The sequence below is a fragment of the Cynocephalus volans genome, chromosome 16, assembly GCF_027409185.1.
Source record: "Cynocephalus volans isolate mCynVol1 chromosome 16, mCynVol1.pri, whole genome shotgun sequence".
NCBI lineage: Eukaryota > Metazoa > Chordata > Mammalia > Dermoptera > Cynocephalidae > Cynocephalus > Cynocephalus volans.
Genome location: NC_084475.1, coordinates 10245221 through 10266822, shown reverse-complemented (window position 1 = coordinate 10266822; position 21602 = coordinate 10245221). Strand labels below are relative to the sequence as shown.

Here is a 21602-nt window from a genome sequence, read left to right as displayed (position 1 = left end):
AATGCTACTATATATACATCATGAGTATCTTCCTAAGATCTTGCATTTTGGAAATAAAGTGATTTCTTATTGGGAGTTTGCAAATGACCAGGATTTATAACTAACTAACCAAGACAGTATCCTTCAGGTTGCTGGCATTCTGTTGAGTTTCCAGTTCCAGAATCTTGACGTGTATCGAATATATTATTACTAAGTGAGCAATGTCTTTCAACTGTCTTTTATAACATGTAGATGTTCAGCAGAATCGAATACAGCATGAGTGGGTCACCAAGATATCTAAACTTTGTATTTCTCCACCACCACCAGCTGATAATTTAAAACAGCTTGCAAATGTTGCATCATATATTTTTTCATGATCAGTGCATGCTTTAGCACTGGCACCGAGGCTCAGTAAATTTAAATTCCTATTAATAGTTCATTAAAATTACTCAGATTGATGAATTTGTACTGTAGGCATTTTAAGCAGTTCATAATATATGATATGTTGAAATTAGAAAATTAAAGAGACAAACTCTATGACAAAATGATGATGGATGACTAATCTGAAATCATAATTTTCTTTTATCTTTTCTCTTGGATTATGTAGGAATGGTTGAACTCATTGGTCCTACTACTTTTTTTGTACCTATATCCTCATAGTCATCAAGTTAATGATTTTTCTTCATTGCCTGCCATGGACCTGGGGCGGGTAGATTCATTTAATGAATCTGTATTTTCTATTGCATATACACCTGTCACCAATACAACCCAACAGATAATGAATAAAGTCTCCTCCATCTCCTTTATGACAGGTGAGTTTCCTAGTAACTCAAGAGGAATGTCTGATGTCAATATTTGGTCATCTGAAGATGCATGCATTTTATTTTGCATTACAGTTGCTAAACCTTGTCAATTGTCAAAATTTCTAGAGTATGTGAAATGTCAATATCTAAGTTCTAAATCAATGCATTGCTTGCCAAGCAAGGAATTACAACTTGGAGTGCACAACCACTCAACAAGGAAACCTACTGATCTTGTATAAGATTAGCACGCCTTAAAAGCAGGAGTGTTTAGAGATATGTTGACATGTAGGTCTGAAAGCACTGTTACTAGAATGAGACTTGCTCTCGTGTTTGCTTGCTATTATAGATAAAGAACAACCAGTCTTTTCTTGAATTTTATTATAAGAATTTTATCCTCACCTTGTAATACCAAAGATATTTTTACTATATTTGAAGATCCCATTGAGCATTCTGTATTTCAGATTTTCACCCTTCGGTATTAAGGTACCTATCAATGAAAAATAAGGACAGAATTATTACGGTCAAGATCATTTCTGTAACAATGTCCCAGAATTAGAGAAGCAGCAGCCTAACACAGAGACAAGAGAACTGGACTGAGAGTTGGAGGGTATTTGATTAAAAATAGCTCTGCGGCTTCATGGTTGTACCACCATATGCAAAATAAGACTAGTAATACTATATTTTTCATAAATATTTCAGTCGAGAGTAACATGATCCCAATTTGAAGGAGCAGAGTATTAATGCAAGTCTGGAAAGAGGTTTGTCAATAACGGAGGAAGAACTATGTCTCTACCTCTGAGACCTACGTTCTTGTGTCATGGCTTTGTTTACAGGTGAGGTCTCCCCAGAGTCAGAATTGGTCTGCAGACTCCAGATTTAAGCCCTTACCAGATGAGCAACTCCAGGGAAAGGATTACAGATCTTTCCCAATGGTTCACAGTAATTTCAGGGAATATATCCACTGAAACACATAGGTGACTTTGGGTTAGTTTTGGTCTAGGTCCACCAAGAAATAAGCTCTTTGGAGAGCGAGGTGCAGTATCGTCATTGCCCCCCGGCTGGGTTCCCAGGTCGCCCCACACAGTATGTGAATGCAGGGGGAGAAGTATCCCAAATGAAGCTTAGTGAGTTTTTACTTGAAAGAGAACTGGATGTCAGGCAGATAAAAACAACTCATGTTCTTTACAAATACAAATGCATACTTCAAAGGGGAGTCTATGGTGATTGCCCCTTAATTCATTCATAGACCAGGCCTGGGGCTAGGATGAAGGTTTAAATTAGTGCTATAGTGAGTATAAATTCTAAGTGCTATAGTGAGTGTAAGTTTTAAGTTGTTCATTTGAGATGCTCATGGTTATGGCAATAGGAAGGTAATTTCTAGGTAAAGAGTGAAAATATAAAGTCTATTGAGAAAAATTTTATGGAGAATGACAGACTGGCTGACCCTACTGGATCAAACCACATTCACATAGGTTCGAATTTTCTACGTAAATATTTAGTTGTGATAATCAGAATGCGATAACTACTCATAATAATGCTAACAATGTATTAGTTAAATAAAGTTAATATCAGATCAATTATTCTTTTTTGGATTATAGAGAACCTAATTGATTAGAAATCAGTTATACTAATTAATACTAAAAGAATAGGATCTTCATCAATAAATAGAGATGTATATAGAAAAAGCCAGACTACATCTGCAAAATGTCAGTCTCAGGCAGCGGCTTCAAATCCAACAACATGATGGTTGGGTGTAAACTGAGGTTTTAATTGACAAGTTGAGTTATTGTGAATATACAATACAAGTTGAATTATAATTTAAAAGTGACTTAGAGCTTGTACAATTTTTCAAATATATGAAAAACCATGGAATTGTACAGTTAAAAGGGTGAATTTTATGGCATATGAATTAATTTTTTAATTTTAAAAAAGACTATACAAACACATGACTCAGAAGGAACTACGTATCATTTTTAAGCAATATAATTTCCCATCTATGGGAACCTACAGATTTTGGTCCCATCCAGTCACTGAATGTCTGCATAGCCTTTTTCTCTTTCTTTAGAAAATAATTCTGTCCATAATTCCACTTCAGCTCAGGTAACCATTGATTTTGTGCTTGAATTATGACCCCTGACCTGGATTCGGCATCCAGAAGTCCACCTTCTCTGTAGTCTGTGTTCAGGCACTTGCAATGTAGAGTCTCTATGGCTGCAGTTCCCCGACCATGTTGGACTTTTTCTTCCTGTCTATTCTTCGGTGCATGCTGCTGGGACAGGTGGAGATGAACCATCATGAATTTGCTTTCCTATAGTACCTCACCAACTGTCACAACATTACTTACACTGTGCATCTGACCTAATGACACTGAATCCACTTCTGATTCAAGACCATAACCTGATCTGAACTGTCCATCTAAGGTCCAGTCTCCCAGCCTGTCCTGAGAGCTGCTTGCTCTTTTTCTCTGTTTCACAGATGTCTTCCTGGGGGCCCCAATGCCAGTGTAGTTGCTCCTTAACAACCCCCTCATTCGAGTCCACATAATTATGATAATAAATATTCATTAAATGCTACCATGTGCTATATTTTTTACAGAGACTTTTTTACTTTGTACTACAAAATATTACTTTGTAATAATATTATTCTATATTATTCTGTATTTTGTATTAATATTCTGTAATAATCATATATTAAGTTTATTTTACAAATATAGAAATTGAATAACAAAGATTAAGTGACTTGTTCGAGATCTCACCGATTAAGGAAATAAACTCCAGAATAAAATTTAACTCCTTCAAAATACATGCTGCCTGCTTTCTTCACTTTCATCTTCAACATTTCCACCCCAATCTGGGACTTTTCTTGTATTTCTTCTCATTCTTTCATTCTTAATAAAATATCTATATGGCATTGAACACAATATCTGCAGAAAGCAGGAATTATTACAGTGATGCCAACATAGGGACTCAACATATTTTTTAAATTTTCACTCTTTTTTGAGCTTATTAACCATACCATTAGGGTTGTTAAAGGAAAATAAATTTGTATAGTAATTTCCACCTGATATAAACCAGTGCCTAATTGTGGCTTAAGTTGCCTATCTATCTATCTAATCTCCAACATTTTGGATTTGTTTGAATGCTAAGTTTTCTGTGAATAGTTTGGCACTGTATGTTATTTTATCTGATTGGAATAGACTCAGTAATCACAGCACATGAGAATAAAATAACTAATTTTCACATAGTCTTTCTGACAGTGTCTAGCTGGAACTTTAGAAATGTATCTCCTCTACCTTTTAGTCTGCCTGACTTACTCAAAATGAATACTTGATTTTGTTTTACTTCCACAAAGAACTCTAGGAAAAGCAATTGAACATGACATTTTAAAGTCACGTCTCCTAGTAATTTACTAACAATTATATCCTCTTCTTGTGATGGCAGGTAGACACATCTTCGGACTTTCAGATGAAGAAAGTATGAAAGAAGTAGCAGCAAATTATCCTGGGGAAATAGTGAGAGTCGTCTTTACTGATACATACTCATATCATTTGAAGTTCTTGCTGGGACGTAGAATCCCAACAAAACAGGAACATAGGGACCATACAGGTAATTTTCCAGCTATAAAATTTCACTACTTTCTACTCAATTATGTCATAAGCCATATGTACAAATAGATATTAGTATGTCAGATTAGACAATCTGTATCTACCATGACAATGCTCACATGTCAGTCCACACATTTAAAAAATGTTTATTGACTTTGGGGTACACTAACATTATGAGGGGGTCTTCAAAAAGTTCATGGAAAGGTTTGTATTATCTTTTAATTCTACGTTTTCACAGACTTTTTGAAGTACCCTCATTATGGATATATGATTACATATATATATTTATAAATATACTTATATATGTATATTAATACAGTAGACACAGCATATGAAAACAACTAATTTTCCCATAGTCCTTCTGATAATGTCTAGACAGAACTTTAGAAATCTCTCTCCCAACCTTTTTTCTGCCTGACTCGTATACACTCATATATACTTATTATATACAAATATTAACTTATATATGTATATTATATGTATATATGTATAGCACATATATGTATATGTATTATATGTAAAATATGATTCTTAAAAGAAAATAAAGTTGTTTATAAACAAAATAGAACAAATTTTCCTTTAGCTGTTTAAGCTCACACAAAAGTAGCAGAAATTTCCAAGGACCTAAAAGGAAGAGTGCACCAAACACAGAGTAATAGGTTATTATCAGTGCTATAAGATTTTGACAGTCTCAGTGACCAAGACGTTTGGGTTTTAGTGGCCATATGAGTAAGGATCAGAAGGTCTTGGGTTTGCCTGAGATGGAGATTCATGCATTAATTTGGATCTAGACAGGCTATATATTCAGCAAAAGAGTAGACAAGGAAAATATCACCTATTGACAAAGGAAGAATTAAAGAAAGTTGTTTGTTTTATCTTGAGCTCTGGATGATAAAAAAAAAAAAAAAAATTCCTTCAAGAATTTATAGCTTTCAGCTTGCCTGTCTTGAATTTGGGGTTCTTATTTACCTAACTGGCTGGTCTGGGAAACCACAACTACAAATATAAATAAAGTTATCTTGGGTGGTTCAGGCTCTGGGGGGCCTGGCAGAAGAGGTTATAAATCTTCTTTAGAAAAATGCAACCTCAGCTCAGGGCACAAAGAGGAAATATCTCTGAGTAGAAGTCCCAATATGAGAAGACAAGGCACTATAAGCGAACAGAAAACCAATGAAGCCCACTACATCTTTATCTTTCCCAAAGGAATTATAAAACAGAATATAAAGTGAGCATGTTGGGCCGAGCCGGTGGCGCACTCGGGAGAGTGCTGCGCTGGGAGCGCAGCGACGCTCCCGCCGCGGGTTCGTGATCCTATATAGGAATGGCCGGTGCGCTCACTGGCTGAGTGCCGGTCACGAAAAAGACAAAAAAATAAATGAATGAATAAATAAATAAATAAAGTGAGCACGTTTAACATAAGACAGGCTAGTAATAATTAGTTGTAAAATGTAATGTTGAAAAAACATAATCAACTAATTAATTAATTAATTTAGTTCAATTTTAATTTTAACTAAAAATTTACCTTGGAGGAAAAAAAAAAAAATTCTGAGAAAGATAAGACCACTCTATGGGAAAAAGGATAAAACTTTATTTCTAAAGACTTGAATAAATGAAAAGACATACCACATTTCTAAAGACTTTTATCTTGCAGAGGTTGTATTAGTTTTCTCCTGCTGTGTAATGAATTATCACAGGCTTAACAACACCTGTTTGGTCGCTCACAGCTCTGTAGGTGACCAGTCTGGGCAATCTCAACTGTGTCTCTGCTGAGGTTCTCTCAAGGCTGAAATAAGATGTTCATCAGGCTGAGGTCTTATCTCGAGGCTCTTGGGGAGAATTCACTTCTAAGCTCACTCATGTTGTTGGTAGGATTTAGTTCCTTGCATCTGGAGGACTGAGGTTCTTATTTCTTTGCTTATTGTCAGCAGGGGTCGCTATTAGTAATTATTAGAGACCATCCCCTGGTTCTTGAACGTGAACTGCTCCATCTTCAAAGCCAGCAACAGTACAGTGAGTCCTTTTCTTGCTTCAAATCTCTCTGACTTCCTCTTCTCCTACCAGCTGGAGAAAACTCTCTGCTTTTAAAGAGTTCATGTGATTACCTTAGGACATGCATTAGTCCACTCTGTTGCTTATAACAAAATACTTGAAACTGGGAGATTTATAAAGAAAACAAAATTTATTGCTTGCAGTTTCTGAGGCTTGGTAGTTCATCTGGTGGAGGTGACAGTGACCCAAGGGTCTCACATTGCAAGATAGTGGAAGCAGAGAAAGCAGAGAGAGAGCAAGAGAAAGACAGACTCTCCTCTTCTTTTAAAGCCCTCAGAACCATGTCTCTGACCACCATTTTTAAGCCATTCACTATGGCATGAACTTACAATCTAATCACCTCTTCAAAGCCCCACCTTTCAATCACCATAAAGAATTTTCCACCCTCCTAACAGTCACAGTGGGGGGCACGTTTCTAATACATAAAACTTAGGGGACACTATTCAAGCTTCAATAAATTTTGGGGGGACATGATTCAATCCACTACAGACCACTTGGATAATTTCCCATCTAAGGCCAATTGTGCCTCATAATATAACATAATCATGGGAGTGATATATCATCATATTCATGGGTTCCTTCCACACTCAAAAGAGAGGGGATTATTCACGCTCTTTTAAAAGAATGAAATTATAAGAAGTTAAGATTATTGCTATTGCCACAGTAATAGTGAGACCGATGATGCAGAAGAGAGAACCCTGGAAAACTCTCAGATAAACAGGAAAACCAACATATGACTGAGAGAACATGGCAGATCAGTGTGAGGAACTTCTGGAGCAATTGTCTCTCCATAAAAAACAAAATGAAATTATCTCACATGAAACAGCCAATTCCAGATAAAAATTTAGATGAGAAAAGCAAGCCCATAAAACTTTAAGAAGTCAATATACGTGAATACCTTTATAACTGTGGGATAGAAAAGAATTTCTTAAACAAAGCAAAAAATAAGTAAACTATAAAAGAAAAGACTGATAAATTAAACATTAAAATTAAGAAATTCTCTTTAAGAAAAGATATGATAGAGATAGTAAAAAATAAAGGCAAAAATTGTGATAAGATATTTGTAACAAATAAAACTAATGTAGGATTAATTACAGAATATACAAAGATTTCCTTTGAATAAAAAAAGCAAAAAAAAAGGAAAAATAATGAGAAGGCATAAATCAAATTTTTTAAAAAACAAGAAATACAGATGAAGAATAAACAAACACATGGAGAGATGCTTACCTGCATTAGAAATCAGGGAACTGCATTTTGAAACCACATGTGGTATCATTTTACTTTCACCAGATTAGCAAAAACTGGCAAATGGAGCAAAACAAAGTATTAACAAGGATATTCAGAAAAAAAAAAAAAAAAAAACCTATCCAACATTATATAATTTTTAAATTCCACAAAAATTGATAAATTTTCTTTAAAAGTTGAAGATGCTCATAACCTATAACTTATTAGTGAAACTCTCTTACCTGTTTTAAAGACTTGCAGCCTGTTCCCCTCTCCTGCCCAAGGGCATAGAATAATTCCTTTTGTAGCTGTGATCAGAGAGCTAGACCCAAGGCATTTAAAAGCAGGTGTGAGTTCTCTACCTTTCCTCACTTGCTTTGCAAACTGGGGAGTCATATATAATAGATAGTGCATCTACCAGTTGAAAAAAACTTCTTTCATCTTGGGATTCTAAATTTAATGTGGAATAGAATATCCCCCAACTCTCCTACCAAAGACCCATGCTGAATTTGTAGTCTGAACCAGAAGTAAACTTTTGCCATGACAAGTCAATGAGATTCAGGGGTTGTTTGTTACTGTAGCATACAAGACACTATCCTGATTACCATACACATATTCATGAGAAAAAATACATAAGAATTTTCATAGCAGGATTTGTTTTTCTGTAATAGTAAAAAGAAAAAAAGGAACTAACCAAATTATCATCAAATAGAATGGATAAATACATTGACTAACATTTCTGCAATAAGATTCTATAATCATAAGAAGAAAAAATAAATAGGACCATTTATGTATATTTCAAAATCATAATATAAAACAAATGAGCAAAGTGCAGAATGATGAATATAATGAGATATAGAAATTAAATGGAGTTTCCAAATTTTATAATTACATATATATTTTAGGGATACATGGTAACAGTTTACAGGCATATATAAACACAAAGTTTAGAAAACCAGTTAGCTTGTTAAGAGCTTGGTGCTAGGGAAAGCATGAGATCATAGTACATAGGGATTTCCAACTGTATTTGAAATTATTTATTTTTTAGATTTGTAGTAGGTACATGTGTATTTATTATGTTTTTATATCATTTGTGTATCTGAAATATTTCAAAATAATTTTAATATATTTGCAATTTTAATGTATTACACATTTAATTCTTATACTTAATTTAAATCTATCTTATTAAATAATATCTCAAGCTCTCCAGCATTTCCACTGCCCACACAGAAGGCAGGAATGCCACTGCAACTAGGAGGCCCAGATGAGAAAAGCATGGGCAGCCCTCCCTGAACCTGCACAGAAGGCAGGATCCCCACTGTGACAGGGAGGCCCTGCACCTCTTCTGCAGAGGTGGTCCACAGAAGCCAGCACCACAGCTTCTACTGCCACAAGGACAGCTTGCCACCACCGTAGCAGCCACTGTCACCATGCAGGTGGCCCACTAAATATTTGACTGCATTGACACAAGGAGAGTCAACAGAAGAGCCTGAAAAAAGAGGAGAAAGTCTTTCTCCTCAAAGTCCACTCTTATATGCTGTCTATATGCTATCTTCAAGAGACTCACCTCACCTGTAAAGATGCACACAAACTAATAGTGAAGAAGGAAAAAGATATACCATGCAAATGGAAACAAAAACAAGCAGGAGTAGCTATTCTCATATCAGATAAAATAGAGTTTAAACCAAAAACCATAAAAAGAGACAAAGAAGGCCATTATATAATGATAAAGGGATCTATCCAGCAAGAAGACATAACAATTACAAATATAAATGCACCCAACACTGAAGCAACCAGATATATAAAGTAAACACTATTAGACCTAAAGAAAGAGATAAACCCCAATACTATAATAGTGGAGGTCCTGAACACCTCTCTCTCAGCACTGGACAGATTATCTAGGCAACAAATCAACAGAGAAAGACAGGATTTAAACTACACTTTAGACCAATGGACCTGACAAACATCTACAGAACATTTTGTTCAACAACTACAGATATACATTCTTCTCATCAGCACATGGAAAATTCTCCAGAATAGACCACCTATTAGGTCACATATCAAGTCTCAATAAATTTTTTAAAACTTGAAATCATCTCAAGCATCTTTCCAGGCCAAAATGGATTAAAACTAGAAATGAAAAACAAGGGAAACTCAGGACACTATACAAATACATGGAAATTAAACAACAGCTCCTGAATTACTTATGTGCCTAAGAAGAAATTAAACAGGAAATCAAAAAAGTCCTTGAAACTATTTCTTGAAATTAGCAAAAATAAAGACACATCATACCAGATCCTGTGGACACTGCAAAAGCAGTATTAAGAGGGAAGTTTATCATAATAAATGCTTACATCAAAAGAATAGAAAGATTTCAAATAAACAACTTAATGCCACACCTTAAAGAACTAGAAAAACAAGAAAAATCCAATTCCAAAATTAATAAACAGAAAGAAATAATTAAGATCAGAGTAGAATTAAATGGTACAGAGACCCAAAAAACAATAGAAAAGATAAATGAAACAAAAAGTTGGTTTTTTGAGAAGATAACCAAAATAGATAAACCATTAGCTAGATTAACTAAAAAAAGGGAGAGATGACCCAAATAATAAAAGTCAGAAATGAAAAAGGAGACATTACAAACAATACCACAGAAATATAAAGAATCCTTAGAGACTATTACAAACAACTGTACACCAACAAATTTGAAAACCTGGAGAAAATGGATAAATTAATGGACACATGCAATCTACTAAGACTGAACCAAGAAGAAATAGAAAAACTGAACAGACCAATAACAAGCAAAGAAACTGAAGCAGTAATCAGCGGTCTCCCAACAAAAAAAGCCCAGGACTGTGTGGCTTTACTGCTTAATTCCACCAAACCTTTAAAGAGGAATTAATACCAATTCTCTTCAAACTATTCCAAAAAATTGAAACAGAGGCCACTCTCCCAAACTCATTCTATGAGGACATCAAAACCTTGATACCAAAACCAAAGATACAACAACAACAACAACAAAAAAAAAACCACTACAGGCCAGTATCCTTGATAACATAGCTGAAAAGTCCTCAACAAAGTCCTAGCAATCAGAAAACAGCAACACACCAGAAAAATTATACACCATGATCAAGTGAGACTCATCCCAAGTAGACAAGAATGATTCAACCTACCCAAGTCAATAAATGTGATACACCACATCAATAAAATCAAGGACAAAAACCATATGATTATCTCAATAGACAAAGAAAAAGTATTCAACAAAATTCAACATCGCTTCATGATAAAGGCTCTCAGCAAATCAGATATAGAAGGAAAATATAACAACACAATAAAAGCCATATATGATAAACACACCACCAATATCATCCTAAATGATATTGGCTTTCAGCTCTTCCCTCAAGAACAGAAACAAGTCAAGGCTGCTCACTGTCACCACTCCTACTTAACACAGTATTAGAAATACTAGCCAGACCAATCAGGCAAGGGAAAGAAAGGACATCCAGACTGGAAAAGACAAAGTCAAACTGTCCCTATTTGCAGATGACATGATCCTGTATGTAGAAAAACCTGAAGACTCTACCAAAAACTCTTAGAGCTGATAAAAAATTTCAGTAATGTTGCAGGATAAAAAATCAATGCCAAAAAAATCAGTAACACTCTTATTCTCCAATAATGAACTAGCAGAAAAAGAAATCAGGAAAGTAAGCCCATTTACAATAGTCAACAAAAAGTAAACTAAAATACCTAGGAATCAAACCAAGGAGGTAAAGTATCTCTTTGATGAGAACTACGAATTACTACTGAAAGAAATCAAAGAGGACACAAAAAGAAGGGAAGACATTCTGTGCTCTTGGATTGGATCTGTTCAGGTTTTCTATTTCTTCTTGGTTCAGTCTTGGTAGATTGCATGTGTCCAGAAATTAATCCATTTTCTCCAGGTTTTCAAATTTGTTGGTGTACAGTTGTTTGTAATAGTCTCTAAGGATTCTTTATATTTCTGTGGTGTCATTTGAATTGGAAGAATTAACACTGTGAAAATGTCCATTCTACCCAAAGTCATCTACAGATTCAGTGCAATCCCCATCAATAAACCAATGCTTTTCTTTACAGAAGTAGAGAAAAACAATCCTAACATTCATGTGGAACAAAAAAAGACCCTGAGTAGCCAAAGCAATCCTGAGCAAAAAAATATAAAGCCAGAGGCATAACACTACCTGGCCTCAAATTATACTACAAAGCTATAGTAACCAAAACAACATGGTACTGACATAAAAATAGAAACTTGGACCAATGGAACAGAATAGATAACCCAGATATAAACCCACATGCTTATAGCCAACTGATCTTTGACAAAGACAACAAGGAATTACATTGAGGAAAAGACTGCCTCTTCAATAAATAGTGCTTGGAAAATTAGAAATCCATGTGCAGAGGAATTAAACTCAACCTATACCTGTCACCATAAATCAAAATCAAGTCAAAATAGATTAAAAACTTAAGTATAAGATCTGAAACTATGAAACTACTATATGAAAACATAGGAGAAACACTTCAGCACTTCAGGAAGTAAGACTGGGTAAAGACCCAAAAGGACAAGCAACAAAAGAAAAATTAAATAAGTGGGATTATATAAAACCAAAAAGCTTCTGTACAGCAAAGGAAACAATTCACAGAGTGAAAAGACAACCTATACAATGGGAGAAAATATTTGTAAACTACATCTGACAGGGATTAATATCAAGAATATACAAGGAACTAAAAAAACTACACAGTAAAAAATAATAATAATAATAACCCTGTACTTCAATGTTTATTGCAGCACTGTTTACAAAAGCCAAGAGCTGGAACCAGCCCAAATGTCCATCACCAGATGAGTGGATAAGGAAAAACTGTGGTATATCTACACAACGGAATTCTACTCTGCTATAAAAAAGAATGAAATACTACCATTTGCAACAACATGGATGGACTTAGAAAATTAAGTGAAACAAGTCAGGCACATAAAGGGAAATACCACATGTTCTCACTTATTTGTGGGAGCTATAAACAAACAAACAAACAAACACACACACAAACAAATAAAGGGTTAGGGGGAAGAAGAAACAACAATCAGAAAAATTCCTTGAACTTAAGACAAGTGAACAAAGGGAGGGGAGGGAAGAGAGGGAGGGGAGAAAGAGAAACGGGTAAAGGGACCTGAAAACCAACTACAATGTATACTGAGAAGTTAAAATAAAAATAAAACAAAATAATAATAATTAAAAAACAAATAACCCAATTTAAAAAATGGGCAAGGGAGCTGGATAGACGTTTTTCAAAGGAAGACATACAAATGGCCAACAGACACATGAAAAAATGCTCAACATCTCTAATCATCAGGGAAATGCAAATTAAAACCAAACTGAGATATCATCTCACCCCAGTCAGACTGTATAATAAAAAAGACTAAGAATAACAAATGCTGGTGAATATGCAGAGAAAGAGGAACTCTTCTCCACTGCTGGTGGGACTGTAAATTAGTAGAGACACTATAGAAAACAGCATGGAGGTTTCTCAAACAGCTACAGATAGATCTACCATATGGTCCAGCAACCCCACTTCTAGGTATATACCCAAAGGAATGGAAATCATCGTATTGAAGGGACACCTGCATGCTCATGTTCACTGCAGCTCTATTTACAACAGTCTTGAAATGGAACCAACCTAAATGTCCATCAATGGACAACTAGATAAGGAAAATGTGGTATATATACACAATGGAATATTACTCAGCCATAAGAAAGAATGAAATTTTGCCATTCACAGCAACATGGATAAGCTTGGAGAAAATTATGTCAAGTGAAGTAAGCCAGGCACAGAGGGGAAAATACTGCATGTGCTCACTCATAAGTTGGTGCTGAGAGAGAAAGAAGGAAGGAAAGAAAGTCCACAGTGGTGCATTGGACTTGCAGAGAGAGAGAACAGACCTAGACTTGCACTGGTGGGTTTGGGGAAGGGTGGTTGGGGAGAGATTGGGCGAAGGACATGGGAAATAATTTGTGATTCATGGTGTTGGGCATGCTGACAGTACTGACTTGATCATCATATCTTGGACACAGGTTCTGATGGTCAGCTCAGAATCCCATGAATATGTACAATCAATTAAAATATTAAAAAATAAAAGAAAATTCAGGCAGAAGGGACTTACTTCATTTATCCCCCCTTTCTTCTGCAGTGGACAGCAAAGCCTTGATTAGGTTTTAAGAAAAAATAAAATAAAAAGAAAGTCAAGAAGGATGTTTCCTCTACTTTTCAAAGAGGGAACAACCTCCTGTCTCCATTGAAGTTCTGATTTTATGGGGTGAGATGGAGGTGATTGGGGTGTTTATGTCACATATTTGGGACAAGTGGATAACAAAGCAAGTGCTGTTTTATGTCTCTTAGAGGAGACTGATAATTTAATAAATGCAATTTAACTAGGTGTAAGTACTCATGCTGGGTCAAAGAAGAAAGATTGTTTCTGGGCACATGGTCATAGAGAGGAACATTGAAGAGCATAATGTTATATGAAGATGTCCATTCTTGTCTCCTTAATGCAACTGTGTCTGAAAGCTTTGAAACTCAGAGGTACCAGAAAGAACACAACCATAACCTGTAGTCTAGAAGTGGCTCTAAAGTAAAACTGAAATTTCTGATCTCCAAGAGTCTGAGGAGCTCTTCTAGGGAGAAATGAGAAAAAACATCTAGGTGCTGCTACCTCCAGCAAGAGAAGAGCTACTGAGACTTATTAATGGCAGCGATGACCTCCCTGGAGGACCAATCTGAGTTTTCTGGTTGGTGTTCTTGAGAGCACCGACAGCAGCTTAATGGGGCGAGGAGGAGATGAGAACATTCACTGGAAGTCTTCTCCCCCGCCCCCCAAAATAAAATCAATTTCTTTTTCCAGAATGAATAGTGAGTTTGGGGGTAAGAGGAGTCCTTGGCATTAGTCCGAAAGCAACTTTCCAATTTTAACTTTTCCATGTGAATATATAACCCATATGATTGCAGTAGAAAACAATGTTACTTCTAAATCTCAGGTTCTGTAATGTGGATGGAAAAACAGAATTATCTCTTTGGGATAAGAGAAAATGAGTGTAGGATTGTCAGGAAAATGGAGGTGGTAATATAGTCCCAAAACTGGGGAGCAAGAAACATTGCTTAGACATATGTCAAAATACACATAATATATTCAAAAGAAGAATAACTCTTTAATATAGTTTAACATTCAGTGGACCAGTAGGTCTTTTATATATATATACTTTATATATATACTTATATATATATACTTTATATATATATATACTTTATATATATACTTATATATATATACTTTATATATATATACTTATATATATACTTTATATATATGTATACTTATATATATAAACCTTTTTCTTCAAAAGACATTTGATTGACATGACTTAAGCATAGTAGCTTATCTTATTTGAACTTTCATTTCCCCATTGTGCCTGTGTTATAGCCAATGTTATAAAAAGTTTTAGTTTAGTGTTTCTCAGACCATATTAGACCCTGCTGACTTTGAAAAACATAAAAAGATATTTTTTTCACAATAGAGAATTAGAAAAGACAAAATTCTTGATTGGCAGAAAAGCACAAAAGATGATGCGAAAAATCTTACAGTGTTATAATTTAGTACAGAGTATTCATTCCTTGGGAGTGCTGCACCTGACTCATTTTGAAAATTGTTGCTATAATATATGTTTTCATACGTTTTGAGGCAAAATAGGAACATTTGGCGTTTGAGGCCATTATAAAGTCCACTGTTTCCTATAATCAAGATTGAAATACCGATAATGATAGTTGTGGTTTCTTTTTTTCACAAAGCTCATTGTAATGAAATAAATGAAGATATTGACTGTGAAGTTTCAGTATTCTGGAAGGAAGGTTTTGTGGCTCTTCAAGCTGCCATTAACGCTGCTATTATAGAAGTGAGTACAAAATATCCAATGCAAACTAATGACAGAGGTGTCAAAAGTTCCATGGGAGAAAATATAAACAGCCCCGTTCTTTCATTTTCTCACTTGTGTCTTTACAACAAAGCTTACTAAAGTTGCTCCATGTCGTGATAGGGATACGGACACAAATAGAGAAAAATTATCTCCATCAGGGACTCAACCTTGTCAGGAAGCCAGGCACATAATAAGAAAATTGTTAGAACAGAAGTAGGCTTTCATGGAAGTATAAATAAAGTCCTTGTAAGTAAATAAGCAAAAGCTTCTCAGCCTTGAATGCCATGGAAGAATTCCTAATTGAAATAACACTTAAACTTGAGGCTTGAGGTCAGGGGGTTACTTAATATATAAGGTCAGAAGAGGTATTTCCAGCAAAACGTGTTAGGCAGGGAGGTGACAAAACACATAGTGAAATCTGAAAACCGTGAGTAGCTCAGAGGCCTGGATGCTAAGCTCCCAGTGGGCCAATGGCATGACATAAAGGTGGAAATTTAGGCTAGCATCAGATCCCGACAGACCAATTATACACACATAGGAAAAGAGATGACTGAAAGGAAACAGAGCCTGTCATTCATTAATATTCCAATTTTATTTATTATTATCTTACTTCAGGTGACAACAAATCATTCAGTGATGGAGGAATTGATGTCAGTTACTGGAAAAAATATGAAGATACATTCCTTCATTGGTCAAGCAGGGATTATAACTGACCTTTTCGTTTTCATCTGCATTATTTCCTTTTCCCCGTTCACCTACTATGCATCTATTAATGTTGCAAGAGAGAGGAAAAGGATGAAGGGCTGGATGACAATGATGGGTCTTCGAGATTCAGCATTCTGGTGAGACAAATGTTGCACAAATAAATAAACGGAACAATTCAGGGAAAGTGGGCATCTTCAAAGCATCTTTATGAAACCTCATGATTTTTGTACTTTTTCTTTTATCCCCATGAATGGAATAAATTGTCCTTGGCATAAGGTTTGCCAGGCTGAGGGTGGATGTTACTATGCTTCTTTGAGTGAAGAAAGAACATCAGATTTGGGTTTGCTGGGTGATCGTGAAGCAGGAATAATGGGGGGTGGCCATGGAGTCTACTGGTAAGAAGGTGGGAGAAGAGGTTACATTGGTGTCTATGCCAGATAGAGGTGGAATTCAAGCAAGGACGGGACTGAAAGGGAAAAAAAGAGGTCCAGGATCAGTAGCTCCTTTGAGACTGGAAAACATGATGGGTGTACCTGAGGAAATGAGCTGGCAGAATAGGATGGTGAATCGGGGCTGGGTAGTTTGAATTTAAAATGTCAGAGGTTGAGGAATTCCAAGAATGAACAAGTTTCTGCGTGAGAACTTGTGAATAATTGACTGAAAGGACATGGTGGTACGGTTTGTAGGGAGGAGGAAATGAAATAACAGAGAAGCTGACGAGGAAGGTGGATTGTGCAGATGGCAACAAATTAAAAGCCTGGAAGAGTTCCTTTCCGTATTAAATCCTATTAACTCTATACTTACTTGCTCTGTTGGGAGCAGGGTACTGACAACAGCACTGAAATCTGCTCAACCAAGAGGACAGTGGCTTGGAAATACCTATGTAAGAAGACGGGATTATATATCAAAACATCATGTACACCATAAGAATATACAATTTTTACTTGTCAATGAAAAAGAAAACAAATTTTTTTAATTAGGGGATTAAAAAAATCCTTTAAATCAATATTGACTTCTTTACTGAATTAATATTGAAGGGAAATATAGCAGAGCAGTGAAATCTCAACCTCTAGAGTCAGAATGCCTGGATATTAAAAATGGTTACTTAACATTCCTGTTCATTAGGTTATCTCGCTACAAAATGAGGAAAATATTTACTGAGTGTTCTAGGATATGTAAATACAAGGCAAAAGCTTTGGGCAGAATTCTTTAGGTATTAGGAATATTCTTTTTTCTAACATTTATTCCAGAGATACACACATACACCATTGTGAAAAAAAAGGAAAAATAAGGTTTTCAGTCTGATAGATTTTGGCTCAAACATATTGTCTGCAGCATTTTACTCTGTGACCTTGGGAAAACTCCCTAACCACTCTATAATTCCTTTATTCCTCTGGACAATAATGGCATTTCCTCATAGGGCTATTGTGAGAATCAAATGATTTAATATTTGCAAAGTTCTTAAACGTTCCCCCACATATAATAATTGCTATATGTGTTAGCTATTATTTTGTTGGCTTTGCAGCTGTTTTTTAAAATCTTTTAAAATTATTATTGTTTTAGTACTGTTTTCAATGAATATTGTAAAACAAGATAAAGAAATTGATGAGGAAAGGAAACTATTCTGAGACAAAAGAAATGGGATTATTTTTTAGCATCCTATCTTAATAGAAAATGAATGAAATTAAAGGCAACTATGTAGATTATTTGGTGAACCCATCCTGAGAAAGGTGGAAACAGCTTTTGGAAAAAGAGGTGACAGAAGTACACATAAGGAAGAATTTCTTACCTCTAGGGAAATTTGTGAAGCTTTTTACAACACAGAGTTCCCAGAGAGGAGAAAAGGATCTGAGATTCATTGAGGAGTTGCCATGAACCAAGACAGTGTCCTAATTAACATCACCTCGTCGAGTCCTCTCACTGTCCTGTTCTTCCTATTGTCAAGAGAAATAAAGGAATTATACAGTGGCTAAGGACTGTTCCCAAGGTCACAGAGTAAAATGCTGCAGACAAAATGTCTGAACCAAAATCTACCAGACTGAAAACCTAATTTTTCCTTTTTTTTTTTTACAATGATGTATATGTGTATTTCTGGAATAAATGTTAGGAAGAAAATTCCCAGTTCCTAAAGAATTCCGCCCAAAACATTTGCCTTGTATTTACATATCCTAGAACGCTCAATAAATATCTGCTCAACGAATGTACGAATGAATGAAAAAATTGTGTTAGAGTCCGTGTCAGTTTCTCTTTTTCAACTGAACAAGAAATACTAAAACATTTTGTTTCCACATTAGGCTTTCCTGGGGTTTGCTCTATGCTGGTTTCATCTCCATTATGGCCTTTTTCTTGGCACTTGTTCTAAAATCAATCCAGTTCGTCATTCTGACTGGCTTCATGGTGGTCTTCACCCTCTTTCTCCTCTATGGATTGTCTTTGGTGAGTTGGTGAATTAAATTTCTCTCCATTCAAATCTTAGTCTAACAATTAAGTGTTGGTTTCCCATTAGGTAATGACTCTCCACACCTCTACTCTTTTCTGTCTGCTCTGCTTGCATGTGAAAATCTATAGGCAGGTACAATGTAATTTGTGGTGTTCTGTAACAAACTATCGAAATGATCCCTGAAAGTTCAGTGTTTGTGGTGTTTTGTAATGCCAATTTTTAGTATAATGTGCGGAACATAGTTTTGTGTGTTATACGCAAAATAATAGTATAACTATACTGTTGTGTTTTGAATACCTTATTTTTTATGCTATTAATAATTCTAGGTCTTTTCTCATTTCAGATAGCTTTGGCTTTCTTAATGAGCGTCTTGGTAAAAAAATCTTTCCTCACCGGCCTGGCCGTGTTCCTTCTCACTGTCTTTTTTGGGAGTCTGGGATTCACAGCATTGTACAGATATCTTCCTGAGTCCGTGGAGTGGATTTTAAGTTTTTTTAGCCCCTTTGCCTTCATGCTTGGGATGGCCCAGGTGAGAAGCTGTCTAGTTGTATATTAATGACATTTCTGAGACATTTTCCCTCTTTGGAATTCAGTAGTCTGTAGTCAGTCCTGTTCATGCTCAGCATTGTAAGGTTTCAAACCCTAGTGAAGAGTCTTGTGAGGTTGCAAAGATGCACTTTTAGAAGCTTTGAAAGTATTTAGCCCAGCAAAATAAGCCATGCAGAAAGTGGAAAAAAATGGAGGATCAATATGTAATTCTATAAAACAAAATAACATGCTGTCTTAAGCTATTAATTAAATAAAGCTATAAATTAATTAAAAGCACATTAACTGATTAGTAAATTATGTTTCTGTTTATAAAATGTCTTTTCTATTTAATTGATTCTTACTGAACTTCCCTTACCTTCCCTCCAATGAAATGGCAATGCCAATTATTAAATATCCATTATTTAGTCCTCAACAAAGTGATTGTTGATCATAAAGCACTCATTAACTTAAACGTTATAGACAGCCCAGTTTTCCCACTGGTCCTCCTTAAGAACACCAGCGCTTTCTCCCCACTGTGTAAATTCTTCCTCGTGAAGCCGTTTTCCAGGAGTACCTCACCTTTTGACCACGTCCTATTTGGTAAAAGTTTATCTAAGTTCAAGCTCAAATGTCATCTTTTACTATACTTTTCCACCTCCTCCTACTGTTCCAATTTCATTTGAAACATTTTTTTTTATCATAGCAATGACTAAATTACATTATAGTTGGTCACATGTCCGTGCCTTCCAAAGGATTTGGGAACCACAAGCTAGGCAATCTCCTTATTTAACTTTCTATTCCCAATATGAGACAATAAGTAGCCATCGTATTCTTATGCCAGACCTAACTGTTTAACATTTATTATAAGCCTAATTTCCTTTAATTAATTACTTCTTAATTTTCAGCTTTTACACTTGGACTATGATTTGAATTCTAATGCATTTCCTGATCCATCGGGCGGCTCAAATCTAATTATAGCGACAAATTTCATGTTGGCATTTGATACTCTACTCTATCTGGCACTGATGATTTACTTTGAAAAAGTTTTGTCAAGTGAGTAGTGATATGATTAAAACCAAACATCATTTCATAATTTTATTTCCTAAAATGAATCTCCTAACACACACATTATTTATATTTCAAGAACCACTTTGTACATAAACAGGAAGAAGATGAACAACGTTGCCACAGGCCGGATTAGTTCATTTCTTTCTTGTGCTTTGCTCATCAAATTATTTTATTAAATTGGTGTACTTCAGCATTTTTCTAATTTCATCATTTTGAGAATGAGACTTTCGTATTGACATTTTGTTTGGGGTTTATTTTATTTTATTTTATTTTATTTTATTGATTAGGCATATTCATGGGGTACAAAGCTGAACTTCACCACCTGTGGCCAGGATGTGATGGTCAGATGAATAGTGTCTGGATGCCACTTACCACAAATTGCAATTATTACCCATGTCCCCCTCCAAATTAATCCCTGACCTCCCTCCCCTACCCTCCCCCTACATGCAAAACTATATATGCTTTCTCCCTCTGCAAGTCCAGCACACCACTGTGGTCTTTCTTTGTTTATAGGATCATCGCTAACCTTTGTCTGAACTTCACTCTACTCTAATTGTTATGGCCTGTTAGTTTTTATTTTATTTTATTCTATTTGGGGCAGCTGGCCAGGGGATCTGAACCCATGATCTTGGTGTTGCCAACACCGCCTGTTACTTTTTAAAGAGATGCTTAGAAAGCTAGTTCCTAAAGGAGTCTGGTGATCATGGAAATTTACAGCTGCTTTTGTCTAACTATTTAACTCATTGGTTCTGAGCCCTGGCTGCACATCAAAACTATGTGAAGAACTTTAAAGAATTACTAAGCCCAGCTCATCAGTGAATCAATAGTGGGACCAGGGCACTTCTATATTTAAAAGTCTCTCCAGAATTTCACACTAAGATAGTCAATATGTCATAAATTGTCACTTTCATTGCCTTGCAACTTACAGGACTGTGAGTTCCACAATAGCAGGAATCTGTTTTGTTCACAGATGTCACCCAAGCACCCGCCTCATTGTCTGTCACGCACTAGGGACTCAGTAAATACTTGAGGCTGAGATGTTGGTTCACTTTTTCTCCCCCCTTTTACAGGGCAAAGCATGACCTGTATCTTTCCTCTCTGAATTTCCTGCTCAAGGCTGAATGCCAGGAGTTTTTCATTAATAAAGCAATGAACAAACACTAGTAGAAAGCAAAGAGGGGAAAGTGTGGGAGCAAAAACACAGAGCC

General features: G+C 35.6%; 1 protein-coding gene across 1 annotated transcript in view; it reads left to right on the top strand.

Annotated features, from left to right (window-relative positions):
• ABCA8 (ATP binding cassette subfamily A member 8) overlaps positions 1 to 21602 on the top strand; it is an 86508-nt gene that overhangs the window by 9857 nt on the left and 55049 nt on the right. Inside the window, exons 3-9 of the mRNA XM_063080286.1 lie at positions 587 to 791; positions 4223 to 4387; positions 15529 to 15632; positions 16269 to 16495; positions 18653 to 18794; positions 19142 to 19327; positions 20232 to 20379. Coding sequence (XP_062936356.1) covers positions 587 to 791; positions 4223 to 4387; positions 15529 to 15632; positions 16269 to 16495; positions 18653 to 18794; positions 19142 to 19327; positions 20232 to 20379 — 1177 coding nt within the window. The remainder of the gene's footprint in view (positions 1 to 586; positions 792 to 4222; positions 4388 to 15528; positions 15633 to 16268; positions 16496 to 18652; positions 18795 to 19141; positions 19328 to 20231; positions 20380 to 21602) is intronic.